This window comes from Engraulis encrasicolus, chromosome 10, assembly GCF_034702125.1.
Source record: "Engraulis encrasicolus isolate BLACKSEA-1 chromosome 10, IST_EnEncr_1.0, whole genome shotgun sequence".
NCBI lineage: Eukaryota > Metazoa > Chordata > Actinopteri > Clupeiformes > Engraulidae > Engraulis > Engraulis encrasicolus.
In genome coordinates this window covers 48,104,143-48,127,809 of record NC_085866.1, presented here as the reverse complement: position 1 = coordinate 48,127,809, position 23,667 = coordinate 48,104,143, and the positions used below count along the sequence as shown (strand labels likewise).

Sequence of the window (23,667 nt, the reverse complement as noted above, 5' to 3'; positions counted from 1 at the left end):
TAACATTGTGTTGTCAACGAATGACTGAAATAAAACATAATCCGTAAAACAGTTATGAATATTTGTCTTGGCGATACTCATATACGTAGATATATACCTTCAGTGATCCAAATCAAATACCAACGGGGAAAAAACCCAAATAAAATCCGAAACCAATAATTACCTGAAAGAAAGACCAGTATGAAGGCATTGATAAACTGGAAACGTGCTGTCGGACGAAGAACTCCCTGCCTTGGAATGTTCTTAAATTCTCTTGTGAGTATTCCTGCTGTTATAAAACGAAGCTACAGAAAAAAATGAAACATCACACAAATTACACAGACACTTAAGACAAAGGGGAAGGGGAGGGAGGCATTCACTACATATATTTCTTTTTTAAAAACCAGTAGGCAAAGTACCCCATACCGCCTAGAGACCCCATGAGGAAGGATGCCCCAAAGAAGGAGGGTGGCTTCTTTTTGACCATGCGGAAGGCGTTGGGTAGCACCGCCGAGAGGAGGGTGGTGTGGATGTCTCCCAAGACCTTCCGGAAGGCGTAGCGTTTCTGCACACGCTCGAAAAATGACTGGATGTTGGGTCGGCTCCCGTCCTCCCAGTATTTCTTAGAGAGTCCCAAGAACTTGAGGCGGTGCAGGGTCGCTCCCAAACACACGTCCGCCAGCGTGAAGTCTGGTCCACACAGCCATAACTCCTTCTGACCTGCCAAATCATCAATCAAAGGCACATAGTAAGCATAGTGGGGCATATGACATAATTTTGTTAAAAACTAAGGTTCGGGAGAGGCATAATGAAATTTGACATGGCCTAACTTCCACCTGCATTCTATTCTTCGCTCAACCGCCATTCGTTGGAATTCAGGGCGAAAAGAGAGGCATGCCTTTTCACCCACCTGAATCGCATTCTCCGCTCAGCCACCATTCCGTGTTATTTCAGCGCACTGAAATTTGGAACGCCCTTTAATTAACTACACAGCATTTATAATAATAAATAATAATAATTGTATTTGTATAGCACTGTGTCATACAAGGCATGTAACTCAAAGTGCTTAACAAATGGGAAAAAAACATTGTTAGAGATAGATTTAAAAGGAGAGGTATAGAGGAGAGGCAGAAAAAGCAGGAAGGCAGAGGAAGAAGAGATAGACAGAGAATGTAGAGTCATAAGGTCAACGTAGGTTAGGACCAGGATTCTTAGATGTGTAAGGTCCATAGTGGCTGGGCCTATCATAAGTCATAGATAGTCACACAGAGATTGGGCGCTCAGGTGCGGCCCCTGGTGGCATCAGGGGTGAGGAAAAACTCCCTTTCGCTTGATTCATAGTTTGTAAGGGGGAAAAAAAAAGCTGAAAAAAATGTATTCTCTGCTCACCTGTCCCCAGTCAGAAATTTGCTTTCTTACTCGCACCCACCACCTCCCCGTTCACCCCCCTGCCGTCGCTGTTCGGCTGATTCATCAGGTGTCCTGTCCTAGCTTATTCTCCAGTTCACCTTCCTCCTTTGCTCTGACTATCATTGGCTGGGGGGTATACTTCAGCACCACGGCCAGCGATCTTGCACCATACGCCGCATAATCCAACTATCTCAGCTTCTCGAGTGCAGTGGTCTGTGCGTGCGGACCCCGTGAGGCACTTTTGATGATTGGTCCACCGTGTAGACACGGGAAATCCGTTCTCCAGCGAGAACGAAGATATACTATGCATACATGATTAATCCAGATTTCAGATGGTGAACTAATGAAACCAGGCTTGTGGGTGAGAGCTTGATTCTTGTCAATGACAATAAGAAACCTTCATATTCCAGTTTTCTCACACCATAACCAAGTACACAGCAATGCTGCATAGTGGTGTCAATGAGCATTTTGTGGAGTAAATGGTGAGTTAGATTATTGACAATGAAAATGAGCAAACCTTCATATTCCAGTTTTCTCTTCTCCAACTCTGCTTCCACCTGATCTAGTACCATTATTAGTTCGCCCAAAATCTTCTTCACGGAGTTCACATTGTCATGGTCCAAGATCTTTGCCTGTACAAAAATAAACAACATAACAATGTCATGTAGAGTGACAACATGGTGCACACGGTGACCAGGTAGCACTCCAGGAGCTTCTGAGGTGCCCTAAAGATGTTAAAGAATAGTGACTACAACAAGGTTTTAATCACCGTTAATGTTTGTCTTGTTTTAAATAAGAGTTAATTTCTTTATAATCTATATCCATAACTAAAAGCAAGCAAACAACCACTCAATCATAGTGTGATTCGCAAAGAATGTCACATGGGTAGAACATGATGTTGAATGAACAAGTAGCACTCAGGTCGCCCTCAGACCCAGAAGGGCTCAGGACACCACCTGATGTAGAGTGATGCTTGTGTCAAAGCAACATTAAGTAGTTATCTTCAGTAATACAGGTTGGAAGATACCTCTTAAATGTACAGAGACTGCTCAGTATAGAGAGGGCCATGGAGAGTGACAAAGCACATTTAGAAGTGCTTTACACACTGTTACAAGTTGACCAACCACTGAAATTACATTATTCTAAGATTGGCTAATTTGAATTTCTTAAGGGATTGGCAATGGCAAACAATATTGCACAGCAGCACAACCAAGAGTACAAGCCATTAACTAATGGCCCCATGCAAGTCTATTTAGACCCAGCAGCCACTTGGTTAGTCCTGTTACTCCTTCAGTACAGATTTTTCATCTGAGGTATTTATTTCTGTTTTCCGACTTCAAATGATCTTTTGATTTGGATTTAATATCTTTAAGTGATGGCAGTATGAATTCAGATATTTGCTGCGGGATGAAAAATGAGGGGTACATGGTTATGATTATACAGTATGGCCCAACAAGAGAAGTCAGCTGACTGCAGAAATAAATGGAAAAATGATGGAGCATACAGATGCATATTGAATACTCATTTTCTTCAACCCCTCCCCTCTCGTTCTCATTCACACACACGAGAGAGAGAGAGAGAGAGAGAGAGAGAGAGAGAGAGAGAGAGAGAGAGAGAGAGAGAGAGAGAGAGAGAGAGAGAGAGACCTGGCATATCCTCTGGGGGAAAGGTTAATTAGAGCAGTTCATGACTCAAAAAGAAAAGAGAAATAATAGAATCCCATTAAAAAACTACATACCCTTGGGAACATGAAAAACAGCTTGTACTAGATGTCTAGTAAATTTCTGTGCAAAAGTACTTTGGCACTAAATGTTGTCCCGAGCCATGTATTAGCTACAATATGAAGTACATATTGTGGGTTGCTCTGAAGGTCTTTGTTGATTGGCTGTGAGTGTTTTGACTAATAGATGTCCTTAGAATAGTGAAGCCCAGCATGACCCCTCGTGAGGCCTCTTTTGTCTATTTACAGTTGCTGTTATGCTTGGTCACTTTTTGAGAGGGACTTGGTGAAGAGTCACAGCAAATTGTGGTTTTGGTGACACTAGAATTAGCCCGAGTCTACAGTATGTTTGTGATCATCTCCAGAATTCCAGGCCATATTTCCTAGCGGCATCAATAACAACATTCAAACAGGAGTGAGGTACAGTAAGAAGCAAATGAGACAGGGGGCAAATTAACCACTATACAGGGTTGATCTAAATGAGGTAGTGATATGGCAAAATATGATGATATATGTTATATGATATGATATGATATGATATGATATGATATGATATGATATGATATGATATGATATGATATGAGAGGATGTGACGTGATATGATATGATATGAGAGGATGTGACGTGACGTGACATGCTATATATACGTTTGTATGACATGATGTTGTGATTTATGTGATGCGATGTGATGTGATATGACATGATACAATACAATATGATACAAAATTATATGATATACAATGTGATGTGATGTGGTGTAATGTGAATGGGTGATGGTGGTAGTTTATAGCTCACCATAAGTTTCTTCTGTTTGGACAGGTAAGGTTCCGTCAGCTGGGGCTCTTCATGGTCCAGTTTCATGAGCTCTGATGCAGCATTAGCTAGATGTCCTGTTGGTGTAGAGGAGGGGAAATAAACACACATACTGTATGTGAAGTGAAGTGAAAGCCCAACTGGGAAACTCCAACTCCCATTGTCATTGTGACATAGCACTCCACAGCACACAAGTGAACACTGCACACACTGAAATTGCATTTATGCCTCACCCTTGTCAGGGGGTAGACCCCAATGACGCACCAAGGGAGCAGTGCGGCGGGACGGTACCATGCTCAGGGTATCTCCCCCCACCAACCTGGCGGGTCGGGAGTCCAATCGGCAACCTTTGGGCTATGTTCAAGGTCTATGTGATTTTACTCATTAATATTCAAAACGTATCCTACCCATTAACAAATGTGATATTTTCATGAATACTTATTATTTACGAAGTAGGCTAATAAACTATTGGTCTGACCAAAGTACAGTACATTTTGCCGCAAAAGATGTCTATGAGTGGTAATACAAAGGGGTGAACATGGAGATTCACCTATTCATAGATGGAAGAGCGTTCATTTCCAAGTCATAATGAATACGTAGAAATTGATGATGGCAGTTAATATCCATTCACTTTATCATGATAGTTATTTTCACAGCAAACTTAAAATGCACCTACGTGAACTGCATGCAAACTCCCCTCTGAACATTTCCCCAACAAATATTCCAGAATAATGAAAGATAATGGTATTTAAATCATATCATGTAAGCTCAAAATTTCCTGTGAGTCTGCATTCTTGGACAAAGGAGACCGACAACAACCAGTTAATTCTGTTAATAAAGAGAGAATTGCATTAAACGTGGTCATAAAACCAGCGCTTCTGGCCGTCTTTCTGACAGTTTGGCAGACAGAAGGGTTTCCCTATCCTTATTTACCCTCTGTGTGTGTGTTTGTGTGTGTGTGTGTGTGTGTGTGTGTGTGTGTGTGTGTGTGTGTGTGTGTGTGTGTGTGTGTGTGTGTGTGTGTGTGTGTGTGTGTGTGTGTGTGTGTGTGTGTGTGTGTGTGTGGGGTGCATTGCAGACTGCACTGGCACAGGTAATTTGACTTTGACAAGTATTCTCTTGGTACCAGGTGCTGTTTTTTGCTGACAAACAGGGCATGCATAGCACGCACAAATACACACACACACACACACACACACACACACACACTCTCTCTCTCTCTCTCTCTCTCTCTCTCTCTCTCTCTCTCTCTCTCTCTCTCTCTCTCTCTCTCTCTCTCTCTCTCTCTCGTCCCTTTTCTGTCACACACATTTACGCACGCGCACTCACTCACTCACACACACACACACACACACACACACACACACACACACACACACACACACACACACACACACACACACACACACACACACACACACACACACACACACACACACACACACACACACACACACACACACACACGAGTTAGAGGGGCAGCCAAGCACTTGATGTAATCACCGGTGTGTTTCACTTACGGCGGATCTCTGCTGTGGCATACTTGGGGATCATGGAGTCTGTGGTGAGTTCCGGGTGCAGGATGCAGCCGTGTGTGTAGGCGTCCATGGGCAGCCCGTCCAGCAGGTGGCGGTATTGCTGCACGCGTTCGTACACGGGGCTCTCTGCATCTGGGACCAGCTGGGCCACCGTCTCTGTGTGCAGGCAATCCCCAACAGACACACACACACACACACACACACACACAACACACACACACACACACACACAAAACACACACACACACACACTTTTTTTCATTCAAGAGATTTAAGAGGGATTGATTTTGCATGTGTGCTGCAGCATGGCCGCATCCACTCCACACTGTGGCCAGAGAGCCCTGCTGGAAGGTGGGGGAGAGGAACTCATTCCAGAGGGCAAGGTTGGTCTTGGCACCTGCCCAACATGCAGAGTCATCAGCCAGCGGACGCAACGCGACCCATCACCAAGACCAGAGCTCCACTGGCCTGGCTGGGGATTACTGTCCACTACACATTAGGGGTGTGAATAATAATTGAAATGTATCGATATATATCGCTATATATAATCTGATGATTGAATCGAATCGCATTGTATCGTATCGTAGGGCATCCTTAAGTATCGGAAATTATCGCATCGCATCGCATCGCATAATAAGATATCGATAATGAATCGTATCGTCATGGAGGCTGTGATTTACACCCCTACTACACATGCAAACTCCCACACTTCACAAGCCAGGCTCCAACAAGAGACAAGGCCCCTGTTATGACTGGAATCAGCTGCACTGAATGGTTGCAGATAGATATCCTTGATTGTGTGTGTGTGTGTGTGTGTGTGTGTGTGTGTGTGTGTGTGTGTGTGTGTGTGTGTGTGTGTGTGTGTGTGTGTGTGTGTGTGTGTGTGTGTGTGTGTGTGTGTTTGTGTGTGTGTGTGTGTGTGTGTGTACGTGCACATGTGCAGGGCCACTTACAGCTTTGGCTAGGCCCAGCACCAAAGTAACAAAAACATTTTACTGAGTTCTGTGCTGTTACTGATGCAACAAACAATAAGAAAACATTGCAGTGTATTACCGTGTGTTTTGTTTTCCAACACCACAGTCAACTCTAAGACTAACATCTAAGGCACTGTACTGCTCCTCACCATCAGAGAGTAATTTCTGTCTCTGGGAATTTGCGACTTCAGTCTTCAGACCTTGAACTGTCTAATCTGGTTTAGTCTGCGGTTCTGTTAACATCAATCAGAAAGTGATGAATCTCCCCCGTAAAAAGAATGAAACTTCTTTCAACTCCAGGGACTTTCAACTTAACTCGTTGGATGAGATCTAAGAAACAGTACGGTTGATCAGGGAGGGAGCGTACCTACGTATGTTCCCCGGGTCCTTTGTTCCCCGGTCTTTGTATGGGACCGGGGAACTTAGGACCCTTTTTTTTTTTAAAAAGGGTCCTATGTTCCCGATTTGTATCTGACAATGGGATAAGGTCCAGGATGCTTGCGCATGCATATTTCTTGCACTAATGGTTGCCATGCGTATTTCATGTTAAGTTTGTGCACAGTGGCAGCCTAACCCTAACCCTAGCAACAACCCGCGCTCGCCATGCGGCAGTAGTCTACTTGGAAGCAGCGGGGAAAATAGAACCCTTTTTTGAAAAAAGGGAGTACGTTTCCCTGTAGCGGGGAACATAGGACCCGGGGAAATATAGGGATGACCCCATCAGGGAACTCATTCCAGAGGCAAGCTTGGTCTTGGCACCTGTCCAACGTGACTAAGACTCATCAGCCTGGCCCATGACCCATCACCACCAGTGTCCAAGAACAGGCCCTCACCCGGCCTGAGAACCACTGGCCTGGGGATTATAGCAGTACAGCACTATACATGCAAACTCATCTACCTGAATGAATCAACAGGGTTTAATAAAAGGCATGCTGTGTCTGCCATAGGCTTCTTTGATTGAAATCAAGTACATGTATTATGCGGACGTACCCTGTTATCACCCTACTTTAAAGGGGTATGCCACTATTTTGGGGCTTAATACAGTTAAAATCGTGTAGCATGCTACACGGATCCATTGACTTTCACTAGCTTAGCGACATATTCCCTCTTTTAACCTGTCTTAAAGCAAGACAACGCTTAACATGAAAAATAAGACACTTTACCACCTTTATAAACCCTGACCAACGATTTTAACTGTATTAAGCCCCAAAATAGTGGCATACCCCTTTAAGCATAACAGGGCCTTAAGCTACGTGTAATGCAATAACCTGTCAGTGCAAAATGTACGACTCTACTGTTGACTGCGTGTAGCGTACCCAAAGGGGATGGAAAGCAGCTAGCCCAAGCCATGGCTCCATGGCGGTTAGCACAAGCGACTGGTAGTGGCAGTTTATTTGGGACGAGTAGAAGTAGGCCTACGTCCCGTTGTCTCTCTTTCAAGACCACGTCCTGGTGCACTGATAAATATCCTTCACAGGCTCAGTAGTCCACAGGGTAGGGACACTCAAACAGACTCACAACCCCGCGGCCTACCCATGTGACAATCCGACCCCTTGTTCACCTGCACCTGTTCTTATATGGGCGGACCCTGAAAACCAACACTCCCCCCATTCTGTCCCAGTGCATCAGCACTGTTCAGGGTTTGGCTTAGGTATGTGTACAGTGCACATACATAATATAACATGTTGACACATTTACAGTAGATATACTGTAGATACACTATAAAAGAAACTGCAAGAAAACACCACTGCTCAAAGTAAGGTATGCCAGCTGTCAGGAAAAGCCAAGGGGACATTATATCTCCAGTTGGTGGAAATATAGGTCCTATATCTTCTGTGCTTGGATGCTGCAGTGGAGCCGGCTCAAAGTGCTGAGACACCACCTGGGGTAATGCCAGACTGTACTTAACATATTCTCACGAGGCAAAGATGGGCTTTAGTCTTGCCCTACTTTTATAGAATCAACTGCGAAAAGCAACAAAAAGTTGAAAGTTGAACTAGTCAACACGGTGAAAGCGACTTCTGAGTTTTTCTGCCCGTTTCTGTAACTTACAGTAAAACAGTCTCCCAATGTGTTCCAGATGTTTTCTGTCTGTTGTTGTAATTTACAGTGAAACACATTACTATGCCACAAACTATTTCCACCTTACTAGCTTGTCAGTTTACTGTAATACATGTCAACATAGTGAAAGGATCAGGTGCATATCGGCATGTACGTAGATCACCTGAGCTTAACTCTAACCCAAGTTCCACATTAGTTGGACTTTAACACCAAGGCCCAAGGTATACTTTAGGTGTGTGAGAGTGTAGCAAGGGGCTAGCCCTCTGCTGTATCGCTGCATCAAAAAGAGATGCCTGAGGTGAGGAGTGCTACAGTGCACCCTCTCCACCCTCCCCTCTTCCCCAATGTGGATGCTTGACGCTGGGCAAGTCTGCCTGCTATAAGCCAGCGCAGCAGTATGAGTGGGCCAGGGAATCCCGCTGTACTGTAAGTGCCTGCCTGGGTGAGGAGAGGAGCGTAGCATCTCTAATTAATCTGCTGTGGGGGTGTCATTCAATCCTACTGCAATAATCCTCAATGTCCATCTCACTGTGGTGTAGCTCAGCCTATTCAAAATCTCTCCTGCACTCTACACAGCACAGCCCTCTCTCTCTTTTCTCTGTCTCTCTCTTTTTTCTCTCTCTCTATGCCCTCTTTGCTCTCTCTATATCTATTTCTCTCAAATAATGCTCTCTTCCTCGTCTTCTCTCTCTATCTCTTTCTCTTTCTCTGTCTCCCTCTCTCTCTCTGCCCTGACTATCTCTCTTTTCTCACATCCCTCTCGCTTCTTCAAATTGGATCTGTAAAGCTACATGTACCACTTAAATTGTTATACATATCATGGTGTTTTGTCCTACAAATCACGGCGTATGCTGTTAATTTATTAAATGAACATAAATTGTTGTCTTTGTACTTCTCTACAAACAAACGTGTGTATTTGCTTTCGGCTGTAACAGCGATGATTTATTCACAGAAATAATTTGGCATATTTACAGTATAAAACTGAAAACGCAATCTATCAGTGTAGTCGAGCAAGGTCTTGGAAGTACAGCCCTGGCAATAACTGATAGCGTTTGTATTTCTGCGATAGGACAACAAAACTCAGAGAGAAAGAGAAATGGAGAGAGAGAGAGAGAGAGAGAGAGAGAGAGAGAGAGAGGGAGAGAGAGAGAGAGAGAGAGAGAGAGAGAGAGAGAGAGAGAGAGAGAGAGAGAGAGAGAGAGGGAGAGAAAGAGAGAGAGAGGGAGGCATATAAGGGAGGTTGGGGGAGGGGTGGAGTGGAGTGGAGTGGAGTGAGGATCCTCTGCTGCATGGATGCTCCATTTCAGAGCAGCCCATCGCTCCAGCAGTCCCATATAACACATCACCACCAGAGTCTACTGGGCCTCACGGTACTCCACCAAGCACTATTAAGCACAGTGACACTAAAGTATTTACTATTAATGTCCACCCCTAAGTATGTTATCGGACACAATCAATATCGCATGTGGTCTAACAGTAAAGGGTAATTGCCAGCAAAGCATTTTACAGTTCATTTGCAGAATGCGCTCAATTCGTATTGGGCTATACCGTACACTGTGTGTGCTTGTGCGTGTGCATGTGCGTGTGCGTGTGCGTGCGTGTGTGTGTATGTGTGTGTGTGTGTGTGTGTGTGTGTGTGTGTGTGTGTGTGTGTGTGTGTGTGTGTGTGTGTGTGTGTGTGTGTGTGTGTGTGTGTGTGTGTGTGTGTGTGTGTGCACATGTGCAGGGAAACTGACAGCTTTGGCCAGGCCCAGGACAAAGTCATTTTTCGTGGTTTTTCGTGGGTTCTGTGTCGTTGCTGATGAAAACAAAAAGTACCAAAAACATTTTCTTGGGTTTTGTGCGGTTACTGATGCAACAAACAGTAAGAAAACATTGCTTTAGGGCTAGGGTTTCAGGTTTTTTCCAGGGCACAGTTTTGCAATCTTCATCAAGTTCTTGAGAGAGAGCGAGAGAGAGAGAGAGAGAGAGAGAGAGAGAGAGAGAGAGAGAGAGAGAGAGAGAGAGAGAGAGGGAGGTTGCAGAAGCCTAGCATATGTCTGTGTGCAAAGCATGTGTGCTTAAGGTACCTCCAGTGAAGTTGGCTTCTAAGTAGTCGATGATCTGGTTGTAGTCGCTGACGATGGTGTCTCCGTGGATGAAGACGGGCACCTCCTCCCCCAGGTTGAGGCGCATGAACCAGGGCTCCTTGGCCTCGCTCAGGGGCAGGCTGACGTCCCGCTCCTCACACAGCAGCCCCTTCTCATTAATCACCAGACGCACCTGCGGGTCGAGGTGAGGAGGAGAATAAAACACATAATAGTGAATATTTGCTGGCTCTGGTTGACTAGGTTTTAGTTCCTCTAGGTGGTAATGTTTTTCAACAGGATTTATTTGTGGTTTGGGCATGCTGACTCGCCAACGGCATAACATATTGTTTTTAGAACTGATCTGAGCTGGCTTGGGGGTCTTCTGCACTCTGAGTGTTGTTTTAGAGTGGTTAGAGAGTTTGTTCTAAGGAGAATGTTCTCGATTTCTGAGTGATTTTGGTGCATTTCTGCAGTTTATCTTATTTGGCATTGAAATAATGACAGGGAAGGGCATAAAAATTTCGAATTCCAGCCTGGTCCAACTGTGCTCAATCATTCGAAGTCAAAAATGGCACTGATGATGTCGTTTCAAACAGAGACTTCCTTCAGGAACTGGCACAATATTGAGATTTAGTGAAAGTGAAAACCCACCTGCGAAACTCCCATTGTCATTGTGACGCAGCACTCAGTACACAACGAAATTGCATTTATGCCTCACCCTGGGGGCAGCCCCAGTTTTGCTCTATGTAGAATTTTGAATTTCTGAATATTTTTGTTGTGTTTGGGCATTTTTCAAAAATCTATTTGGCTATGGCTGTGGACTGATGATAGGAAATGACAGAAAAAACAATACAAACCCCAACTCCGATGAAGTTGGGACGTTTGGTAAACAGTGAATAAAATCAAAATGCTATCATTTTCAAAACATTCAATCTATTCATTAGATGGAGAATAGTGAAAAGACAATATATTAAGTGTTAAAACCGAGAAAACATATTGTTTTGGGGGACATATGTACTCATTTCTAATTTGATAAATCCAACACGTCTCAAATAAGTTGGGACGGGGATCAGTGAAATTTAGTAAACATCCAAATAAGATAAAACAACAAAGAAGAACATTTCAAAATGAATTGTACTGACGGACAATATAGGTGTCCAGGTATAAGATCATCACAGAGAGGCTGAGTCACTCAGAATTAAAGATGCAAAGGGAATAATTACCATAGTTATTACATACATTTTTGAATTCCCTTTGATTTACCACGATTGAGTGTATATAAGACATATTTTTGTTACTAAAATCATTGTATAGGTTCATGACATCATGAAATATATATTGGCTGTAGTCTCACTCTAGCACTCCAGGAATTAGAGCTATTGAAAATTGACCATATTAAGAATGCTTAATGCGTGCAAATGATACAGGGGTGTAACATTCTCCTAAGCACCTGAGCTCACTTGAAATAGACCCAGAAGACATGGGAAACTGTCCTTTGCTTACAGAAGTCGGCAGAAGTTGTAGAAGTCCATTCTTTTTGACAATAATAGAGCATTGCACATCCTGTGCTACAGTGAAAATGGACCATCCAACTTGTGTTAGTTCTAGCTTCAAAAGTCAGCCTCCATGATGGCATGCGGGTGCACTAGTGCATTGGTTAAGATGATCTCACTCATCTGTAGAGTTAAATACAGTGCTGAATGGTATAAATGGGTTTTAAACAGCATGAAAAGCCACTCATGCATTATATCTTGAAGGGAGATCTTCGATTATTGCCACATAGTAAGGTCAAATTGCATTCTCTAATATGTTTTAACAGTTTGGCTCCATCATAAGGACCAGCAGGTGATAAAATGGTGGGCTTTTGGTCAAGAACTGTCACACTGTAAGCACTACAGAAAGGAAAACATTGCAAAACATGACAAGGAATACACCCACCATTTAAGCTGGTGAAATCATGTCCAAGATAGGAATTAACACTGTTTTTTTATATAAATTCATCAATCGGTTAATGTATTCAACTGTTAAGTGTTGTCTTTTGTTTTGTTTTTTTAGTCTTCCTCGACATTTGCTGCCATTTATTGTCCCCGTCCCAACTCTTTTGAGACGTGTTGGATTTATCAAATTAGAAATGAGTACATATGTCCCCCAAAACAATATTTTTTCTCGGTTTTAACACTTAATATGTTGTCTTTTCACTATTCTCCATCTAATGAATAGATTGAATGTTTTGAAAATGATAGCATTTTGATTTTATTCACTGTTTACCAAACGTCCCAACTTCATCGGAGTTGGGGTTTGTATGTCAAAGGTTATATTCAAATGAAAAAAATGTCAAAGATGCTTCCACCTGCATCACAGCTTTCCCTCAGGGACTGACATACAGTACTACTCTATTTGGAATTACATACAGATATGACGTACAACAAGTCAATATCTCATAACACAAAGCACATACTATACACAGTATACACTTCCTGAAAAAAATATGACTGAAGCTGTCCTGACCCATACACCAATCGATTTGTGGGCAGATGCAGTATGATTGTGAAACATACTGTATAACAACACATGTATCCATTTCAACCTGATATGATCAAGTAACCGTTCAATGCACACGTTACTGTACCTTCAGGTACACACTCTATCACAGAAACCTACTGGCCGATAATGCAGCAGACAAAAAATGCAGAGCTCATCAGATCAGAGCCGGGCCAAATGAGCTGAAATCATGATGAATTGCATGGCCACCCACGCCATCGCTTTCAACAATGTTTCACAACGTGAATAAATGGCACCTTAGCAGAAGAACGTTTAGCCAGAAGCAATTAAGCACTCGCAGAACTCTTTTGAATTTTTCAAGAATGAGAAATAGGCTTTCCTTCTGACCTAGTTAGATGGTTGCGATGACATTGTGTGAGGACCAGAGTTTTATAAAGTAAATGTAGAGTTAGAAATGTAGTTACGACACCAGTAGTATGATGTTCCATAGCTGCAACTATGTAATATCATACTACTGGTGTTGTAATTACATCTGTAACAGTACTTTTACTTCTACTTTATAACGCTCTGGTGAGGACTATGTGTGAATATGTGTGGCTATGTGTGACTATGTGTGACTATGTGTGGCTATGTGTGCCAGGCCCAGATGGAAGGCAAAGCTGCTTGTTCTGTTCAGGTTGTTACCTCTAAAATCTAATAACCATTAGACCTGGGCTAGGCAACCTGTTCCAGTGCACACTTTGTTAAAACCATTTTGTTTTGTTCTCCAGTTGGAGGCAGACACTCGAAAACTGTGAGCGATTCAGTCATCCGATTCATTGAATGATGTCGGCTGTGAGGCCATTGTGAACTCTAGAAAACAGGTTATTTTAGCTGCTGATAGATACCCACTGGCTCTGTGTAGCCCACATTTAGCATCATGCTTCCTTCCCATCTCATCACATAGGGCCTAGGCTATCATGCCAACCTCAGTTTATACTCCACACGCAAACACGCAGGCACGCACAAGCACACACACACACACACACGCACGAACGCACGCACGCACGCACACACACACGCACACACACAGGCACACACACAGGCTTCCACTCTGCAGTTCTGCATAGGCCGTGTTCTCTGTGCTGTGTGTATGCAGAGAGTCACATTTCTTCCACAGACTTTGAATTACTGGTTGCTAGACTTGGGAAATGGCTGCGGCATGCTGCTGCGCTGCACTGCACTCTCTATGAACAGCAGACAGACACCCCTGCGGTTCACACAGCATGCAAGTGTATGCAGAGCTGTATAAAGTAGAAGTAGAAGTACTCTTATTGATGTTTTTTTTGTATTTACAATTACAACACCACTATACTGCCGTGCAAAACAAGAACGCAGTAACTCAAAATGGTCGGAAAAAAAAATATATCGGAAATTGTCTTGTGTCAAAAAATGGTGGTCCAACACCGTCCCGTTTTGGAGAAAACTCATTTTGAAAGTGCAAAAATGACAAAAAAAAAAGTTACTGCGGTGTTGGATTAAAGGTTACGTCGTACAAAACAAAAACAAAACAGTAAGTCGGTCAGTTACTGCTGCACGTTCCAATGGGACTGGTTTGGGAGTAGACAGTAATACTAGCCAAGAACGCAGTAACTCCTGCAGTAACTCCATTTTGTTGCAGTAATACCAGCCAAGAACGCAGTAACTCTGTTTTTTGTGGCAAAAAGACACATAAATGTTGTTTTTTTGGGGTTTTTTGTGTGCATTAAATTTCTATCCTAAAAAAGCATTACCAGGAAGTGTCATCACCAATTAACCGACAACACAGTTGTCAGGCCATAAGGGAAAGTTTGAAGCCTTTTTTCTCAGTTTGCAGTTTTCAGAGTTACTGCGTTCTTAGATTGTAGGGCACTATAGTACATGACCTTACATAGTCTACGCACCAGTTATCGCACTGTATCCAATAAGATACTGTACAGTAGATGCCCTGTAGGAATACCTCTGCTTTTACTTCATACACGTGTGGTCGTATGGCAGTTTCGCTCTAGTCATGGACGTGATTTTCTGCACATAATATGGACTATTGAGAAAGTTATATTTATATATAACAGACAGCCAGCCCTGCAGTTCAAATAGCAAGTGAGCATCGTATGGCGCCAAAGGCCTGGTCATGGGTTCTAATCTTATGTGCATAATATGAAATAGCAATTGAGAAAGCTGTAACATAGCCTCCTACTGCTCTCTTTAGGATTAGACAGACAGCCCTGCTTCAAAGAGCAAGCAAGTCTAGGTGGTCTGATCATAGACCTGAATCATCTGCACATAACATGGTCAAGTAATTGATAAATCTAACACTGTGCGGTCCAGTTCTCGATTCTGATTGGCTGATAGCCGTGGTCAATTGAGCGTAAACCTACACCTTCCAACTGAAGATTCGATGCGCTTCTAAGGCCCAATCTCAATTCACCTCTTGGCCCTACCCCTTACCCCTCCCCCTCCATTTTGTGTAGGGGTAGGGGTATCCCAATAGTCGTTAAGGCAGAGGGGTAGGGGTAAGGGGGAGGACTTTGTAGCCCTCAAAAAGGAGGGGTTCGGACAGGCAGGCTCCATTTGGAGGGGTAAGGGGTAGGGGTAGGGGTAGAAAAATACAAATGGGAAAGGCCCTAAGTGAGACCAAGCGCATCTACGTCGGTAATGAGAATATGTTGCAATTTGGGTAAGGAGTCTGCAAGAAGAGCACATTTGTGCACCATCTGTGGTTGGGGTATCAGTGTGATTGCAAAGACATTTCATTCCTGCGACGTTTACCGCCCCTTGCTGAGTTTTTGTAGCGAAGTGTGTGTCTGGCAGCGCGACGACGCACCCATGCCGGGTAACGTTGCCGGGGTAACCACAATCACTTCCTCAACTTGTCGCGGATCAAATTAATTGTTATTAAGACGTTTTGAAAGAATTGTGGTCAGCGATTAAGTGTAACAGTGTTAGATAAGCAATAAGCCACTTGAGTCCGTGGGTTAGGCTATGCTCTATTGATAACGGGCAAAGGGACGTTTACGGCACTCCACTTCGCGTCGTGCCCCACTCCCCTTGGCAATTATCAATCGAGCATAACCCACGACCTCTCGTGGCTTATTGCTTAAATATAAAGCATGGAACGGACAGATACTAGCCCCGCCGTTCAAACAGAAAGCACCATTTCGCAACAAATGCCTGATCTTCTCCACATAATACAGACCAGCCATTGGGAAAGCTATAACTTTTCAAGGTGCAATTTACTCTCTGCTTTCTTTGAAACGATGCAGCCAAGAAAAGTGAAAAGTCTTTACTGTTGCTCCGTCAGTACAGCCTTGCCAAGCACTGCTGCCATTGACTCTAACTCTAGGAGCTGATATGTTCAGCAATAATAAGATAGGAAAGGGAGTTTGAGACGCTTGAGCGAGAATCACAGGGCACAAAGAGACCCATGAGCTCCACACACCACTGCCCATTGGCCTGGATAACAAGGGACTTAAACCACACAATACACGAGCTCAGAGAGCTGTTATACAGACACCTCTCACTCTCATTCTGGAGCTGAATGTGGTAAGGAGGAGTTAACAGCCTGCAACAATAGTGAGAAGTATGACAAATGAGGAGGCTAGTTGGCGTGATAGCAATCCTGGTTTTGCAGTTAGCCGCAGAAGCAGCACAACACAAAAGGCTGTTGCTCTGTATTTATAAACCACAGAAACACCTATCTGATTTCACACACTCATGCTGGACACACATACACATGCATGTACGCACATGCATGCACACTCGCGCGCACGCACACACACAGACACACAGACACACAGACACACACACACACACACACACACACACACAGACACAGACACACACACACACGCACACACAGCAAATGTTGCAGCGTTATTTATTTCAACACAGAGAGTAGAGCCAACGGCAAGAGTGTTAAGGAGTGACTACAGTAAGTGTTGAATTAACACTACACAATCACTGTGCACATACACACTTTATTTTATGGAGTAATGAACGCAGCTTTGTCCGTATTATCCTTCGTTGGGTTTACAGTGTGTGATGCTGAGCAGAGGTAAGCTGCAGTAAGCTGCTTTTCAAAACAGTAAAACATTTCCTTTGACGTAATTAGGGCTTCTTCTTCTTCTCCGGAACTGCCTTAGGATCTTTAGGACTGTGTCTTGCTAGAGTCTGCCTGCTCTGATAATGAAGTGAAAGACCAACTGGGACACTCCCATTGTCATTGTGACACAGCACTCCACAGCACACAAGTGTTCCCTGCACACACAGCACAAAACGAAACTGCATTTAAGCCTCACCGGTGCAAGGGGGAAGCCCCCAATGGCACCCGAAAGGGAGCAGTGCGGCAGGACGGTACCATGCTCAGGGAACCTCAGTTATGGAGGAGGACGGGAGAGAGCACTGGTTAGTTACTCCCCCCACCAACCAGGCGGGTTGGGAGTCGAACCGGCAACCTTTGGGCTACAAGTCTGATCCCCTGGCCGCTTACCTATAACTGCCCTGGTTGATAATGCTGATTATCAACAGCCTGTCCTCCTCTGCCCCGCCGGCCATGTGGCCACAGCACTGGGACTGGCTGGCTGGGGTGATGAGTGGTAACAGCCAGGCTCCCTTCTCCCTGGCTTTGACTTCCAGCCAAGAGGCATCGACAGAATCAACAGCACGTGCTGAACCCCTCCAGTCATGCCCAGTCCAGACACACCTACAGTACCCATGATCTCTCATAGGTAAAACAAAAGATATACAGTATTAAAAAAATGGTAATACGTTATGTTAGGGTACACATGTTAACCACCATTGCACTGGAACTGGAGGTGATGAGTGGTAATAGCAAGACTCCCTTCTCTTTGACTGCCAGCCAGCAGCCATCAACAGCATCGACAAAAGCACATGCTGAACAACCTCCAGTCCAGTAGAGACCAGATCAGACACACAGACCTACCCACCTACCCAAGAAGAATGAAGAATAGAAGAATTGAAGAATAGTCTGAGAGTCTGGTGTCCATTTCCGATATCCAATACATTTATTTGCCAAATGCAATAATTGCCATAGTAGATAAAGCGTTTATTTACAGAGCTCCGGAGTTCATCATTTCATCTTGTTCAGTTCATATGAGAAGATTACTACTATTCAATTATACACTGCGGAATAAGCTCCAAAAAAGAAGTTCTTTTATCAAAATAGCAAGACTACTACTACTACTACTACTACTACTACTACTACTACAGTTAGGCTACTACTATTAATATTACTACTATAGTAGATATATATATATACTGTATATAACAAACAAGTACTATATATATATATATATATATATATACAAACACACACACACACACACACACACACACACACACACACACACACACACACACACACACACACACACACACACACACACTAACAAATACACTCACTGGACTGGACTGGATCCAATTAGAATCTTGAATCTGAGTCATTAAATCTGAGTGTTAAATGAACACTGCAGAATTTCACTACATACACTTGCTCACACATGCAACTCACATATCAAGCATATCTAATATGAAGAGACTGCTACTACTACTATGCTTATGTAACTTTCCCTTAATGAGACCACACGCCATACTGACATTAGTGTGTGATAGTAAAACTACATGCCTTTGTACAAGCACCTAACTAAATGCAGCTAAGACGACACATACTGTATCATATATACACACAAAAACAGATAATGCATCCTGATATGGATCTGCGTGACTAGCATAGTAACAACCTTATTTAAGTTGAGGGCCTAATTCTCAGAATCCTTGTTATTCACAGATTTTAATATCATGAGATTTTAATATCATTGAAAGGAACTTGACTTACAGCAGGCTGTGTACACAAGGTAGGCCAATACAGTTAACCTGACTGAATTGGAGGTCTTTCGGATAGAATAATAGGCAACAATTTTAAGTACCAGACTGTTGGGACTTGTCTGCTTCTATAGTGAGCATCCACAGACCATTACATCAGCAAAGGTAAGATTGATTAAGTATATTAATGGAATACTTTCTTTGGGCTGCCCACATTTATGCACATGCCTATTCTGTGAAAAATTCTCTAGGCCTATGTGAAAAATATTTCACAACTGAAATTCTTCTCTTTGTTAAAATTAAACTACTGGTTCACAAGCTCGGCAAAAGACGTACCAATGTAATGATTTTCTAAATGGGTGCCCAAACTTTTTCATACCACTGTACCTAAATACTAGCCTGGTTCTCACCAGATGTGTGTGTGTGTGTGTGTGTGTGTGTGTGTGTGTGTGTGTGTGTGTGTGTGTGTGTGTGTGTGTGTGTGTGTGTGTGTGTGTGTGCAGGTCTGGAGCCCCCTGGTGGAGCTCCAACACACACGGAGGTCTGAGAGACTGTAGCAGGATTCCATTTCTCCAGTTAAAAAATAAGAGGAACATTAATTGCTTCAATATCAATGGCAGCTCGCATAGAGGAGTCGCACGACAGATTATAGACTATATTGACGCTTTAGAGATCAACAGAAAACGTATTTGACGATGGTGACGAGTACAGGCAGAATGATGGATAAAGTCATGCTTTCTGAAGGCGGAGCCAACGCATGCTTTCCCAGACCTAGTAGTGGAGCTCACAAAGCTGTGCGGAACAACAGGGCGGGCGAGATCCAGGCAACCTAAATACACCAGCACTAATAACAGATGATGGTTCTCACAAACATGAACCCAAAAGACCTGTATGAAGAAATTGCTACACTAACGCAAGTTGCTCATAATAAGACAACATGGCACGAACTACTGTATACTGGCATGATTGTGAAGCATGTGAAGTGCCTTTCAACGTACACTTCTTTTGAGCACTTCCAACACAACAAATCACTAAGTCCAGTTAACAGTACTTTAAGCTACCCGAACATATAGAAGCAAAGAAAGCAAATCAGCTGATTGTAGTTGCACAAATCAAGCTAAAAGCATCTGCACAGACTTGAGTCACAACATAGTTGAATTAACATAGGAATTCACACTACTAATTGACCTTTGATGTATCACATTTATATATTAGTAAATCCTTCATTGCTCCTCCTTTACTTTAATAGTGAGCCTTTATTGATGAGTGATAGGTTAAACATAACTAGTACCTCCATATTTCATGTCTTAATTAACCATACCTTAACCTTTAAGTTACGACACCATTATTCCACTATTATTCGTGCACCATTATTGTAAAGCTTTCATTTTCATGCTACTACCAGAAATCCCCAAAACAGAAACCCCATTAAAGAACTACAACCCAGTGCTACTACAGCGGGTCCATCACAACCTGCCTGGGATGTCCAGCACCAAAACAACTCAGTGGCCTCATAACATCACCTACAAAAGCACAGTCATCCACATCCAGACCCTTTCATGCCCCATAGATGCACAGCTTCAGTCCCGTCCTAGAGACGACATGCTATACAAAGCACTTTGTAATTCTGTACTTATACATGCACAATGATAGAAAAGTTGTATCTAATTACTCACTCATCCTATCTCATCCTACACCCACATCTCAACATCACAATCCATACACTCACAAACACACACACACACACACACACACACACACACACACACACACACACACACACACACACACACACACACACACACACACACACACACACACACACACCAAACTATGGTAATCCATATTCCCGTAATCGCAATTGATAACAGAGCTCAGTCTAGTTAGGATGGCTGAAACATTGTCGCGACTAAACCTGGTTGTCAAACAGTGAGCCACTTTTCTTCTCACACACTCACAGGTTTTGCACCAGGTCGTCAGCACCTCTATTTCTGATGCATTTTCGATTTAGTACTTGTTGCCCAAATATAGCCTGCTCATCTATCTGCTATCTACTATGCACATGATCTCAGGCTCATATTTCAACATCGACTTTTCACATCAACACACAGTAATACAACCTGAGCATTCTTACATATTCCTTTTACAGCACACAAAGAAACAACAAGTCGTGTAGGCTATTGTATAACACTTGTTTATCAAGCAAGCCTGTTGGCAGAGTGCTGCAGGGAGACAATCATCCTACAAGCACAGTACTTCATGGGGAGGTAGCATTGGTCTCAATAATCTGAAGGTGGGGACGCAGTCTTGTTCTCAAAATCTCAAACTTGGCCATATTCAAAATGTGTTATAAGTGTTGTTAAGGTGAGAGGTTAGGGTGCTTCATGCTTCTGCAACCATGCACACTGAAGTAATGGTGTCCAGTAGGCCTACAGTTCAACTGCAGATGTGATAGCAGCTGATGGCTTAGTGTAATACAAAGTGTACATTCTCACATATGTAATATACACTCTAAAAGCCATTAAGGGTCAACAACAATCTCAGAGATGTGGTGCAGAGAGCACAATTCCACCCTAATCCCCTGGAACATCGATGAAAATTGTGTTTTTAACTGATGAGAGCACGTTTTGAGAGCACACTGTCATTTTTGTAGCCTACCTGTGGGCCGCTTCCTGGTATTGCAGCCAATTCACTTCACACGCTCCTGTGCAGGCGACCCAATCGCTACCCTTAGGTGACCGCGATGTGAGTAAAGGCACCGAGACCGAACCCCATGCACTCTGTCCCGTTCGACACATTAACCTTTACATTAACATCAGCAACCCAATGCAACATCAACATAGAACCTAAACCAACGAAGATGGCCAATGCAAGATGACTGTTTTTTTCCTCCTCAAAGCTAGCTCATTTCAATGAATTATTCAACAACATCTTGGAGACACCACTATGGTGAGATGTTAACTGAAAATACAGTAACGTCGAATTGTGTGAACTGGTAACAATGTTCCTTTTTTCAATAAGCTATTCAACTCGACATAGAGATCAGCTATTGACTATCAGTCGTGTATCCCAGACTGTATCTTAGGGACAAGAGATTTTAGAAGGTGCAGCAGTTTCGCAAGATCTTTATGAATCAAACGTTTGTATAACCGAGCCAGACACACTTTAGTCTCAAGTCTGAAAGCCCCGTTGTACCACAGTACAAACGGATTTCATAACCTCTCCAAAAACGCCGTTCCAAATGACATGTCAAATGCTACACAGACACCTCCATTTTCCTGCTGTGATATTACCTTTTGAGAGCTGAAGGACTGCGTCCAGTGATATAACACGAGCCTATCTTTGGAGAAGGGCTTGGGTTCTATCGTAGGCTCTTGGTTCTCCTCTCCGTCTGTGTCTTTGCCATCTTCTTCCATGGCAGAGATGGGCCACCAGCTACAGTTAGTGGGGGTAACATGGTTGGAAGACGCCATGACAGAGGATTTTGTGCGTGTGAAAGGGTACCAGGGAGGGAGTGAAGGGGAGAGAGAGGGAGGAACGGACGGGCAGAGCGAGAGAGAGAGAGAGAGAGAGAGAGAGAGAGAGAGAGAGAGAGAGAGAGAGAGAGAGAGAGAGAGAGAGGGAGAGGGAGAGAGAGAGAGAGCGCTGGGGATTTCAGCACCACGAACAGGGCATCATTGATTAAACGTCGACGCTTCTGTTCTCCACCCGGTCCAGTCAATCCCGTAGCCGAACAGTTCGTGACAAAACCCCGCTTCCTTCCCGTCAGATTTTAGAGTCGCGCAGTGAGCTCCATCCGAGACAAACATGCGGCGAAGCATGGGAAATATTGCCCATATGTGTATTACATCACAGAGAACAAACATGCGCCGTGGAAGCCACTGACAAGCGATGCTGAAGCGCGATTCACGCGAAGGTCAAAGTGCACATTTCACTGCACATAAAATAAACACCTACACCTACATTTGTGCAGATTCACATCACCAAATGTTATGACAAATTTGCACAACGCCACAACCCTAACACCTAAAATAAAAATGCACATTTTCAGAAATAAATCATCAATTCACTATCGAAAAATTGCAATAGGCTACCACGGTGCGAAGCACGGGCCGTCATAAAAACAAGTATACCAAAACAATATTTTGGAAACCAATTGGCCAGGAGAGGGAGCCTTTAGCTTACATTACAAGCCGTTTGCTCACAATAGCCTACGCCTATACCTGCACATGAAATATCAATATTTCTTCGCACTGCACGTTTAGGCTACCCTGGAAATTATGGATCTAAAAGGATGGAATTGTAATACATATCGGAAGGTAGTAGGCCTAGCCTATACGTATTGATGCAGTGCAGTTTCATAGGGAGTGTGCCAGATAATGTGCTGTTAATTACACCAAAGTTCTTTAGAATATCCAAGATTAACGCCCATTAATTACGCAGGGTTAATGTTCAGTAGGCCTAATGCATTTTTAACAAATGTGGGTTTTTTTTCTATTGGCAGAGCCATTATTGGCTGTGCCGTTATGAAAATGGGAGTGCTGCGGTGATTGGAGAGAGTATTCATAGAGATACAGTACTGTAGTATATCAAGTTGCACAAAGGTTGTGTATGCCTCAGAGAAAGTCACGATTTCTAATTGCCGCGAGATTTCTGTCCTGGGATGCGGCAATTTGCATAGTGCCACCTGTGCTGCTTTTCGAGTTCCCAAACCATCACGACGTTGTGGTGCTGGCCAGAAC

General features: G+C 43.4%; 1 protein-coding gene across 1 annotated transcript; it reads right to left on the bottom strand.

The window, feature by feature from the left end:
• Positions 1-33: 33 nt before the first annotated feature.
• Positions 34-22,522, bottom strand: gdap1l1 (ganglioside induced differentiation associated protein 1-like 1). The gene is made up of 6 exons (XM_063207670.1): positions 22,219-22,522; positions 10,565-10,757; positions 5,443-5,616; positions 3,905-3,999; positions 1,907-2,021; positions 34-699 (listed from the first exon to the last, which is right to left on the bottom strand). Exons 1-6 carry the CDS (start codon positions 22,396-22,398, stop codon positions 359-361), a joined length of 1,098 nt encoding a protein of 365 aa, XP_063063740.1. The 5' UTR covers positions 22,399-22,522; the 3' UTR covers positions 34-358.
• Positions 22,523-23,667: the final 1,145 nt, after the last annotated feature.

What these genes read in the sequence shown, in the direction of transcription:
- gdap1l1 (XM_063207670.1), bottom strand. Translation starts at nt 22,398, where the DNA reads ATGGCGTCTTCCAACCATGTTACCCCCACTAACTGTAGCTGGTGGCCC. An exon ending in AGTCCTTCAGCTCTCAAAAG is followed by an intron (nt 10,758 to 22,218) that starts GTAATATCACAG and finishes CTCGACCCGCAG; the next exon opens with GTGCGTCTGGTGATTAATGA. An exon ending in GAGAAAACTGGAATATGAAG is followed by an intron (nt 700 to 1,906) that starts GTTTGCTCATTT and finishes ATGATTTGGCAG; the next exon opens with GTCAGAAGGAGTTATGGCTG.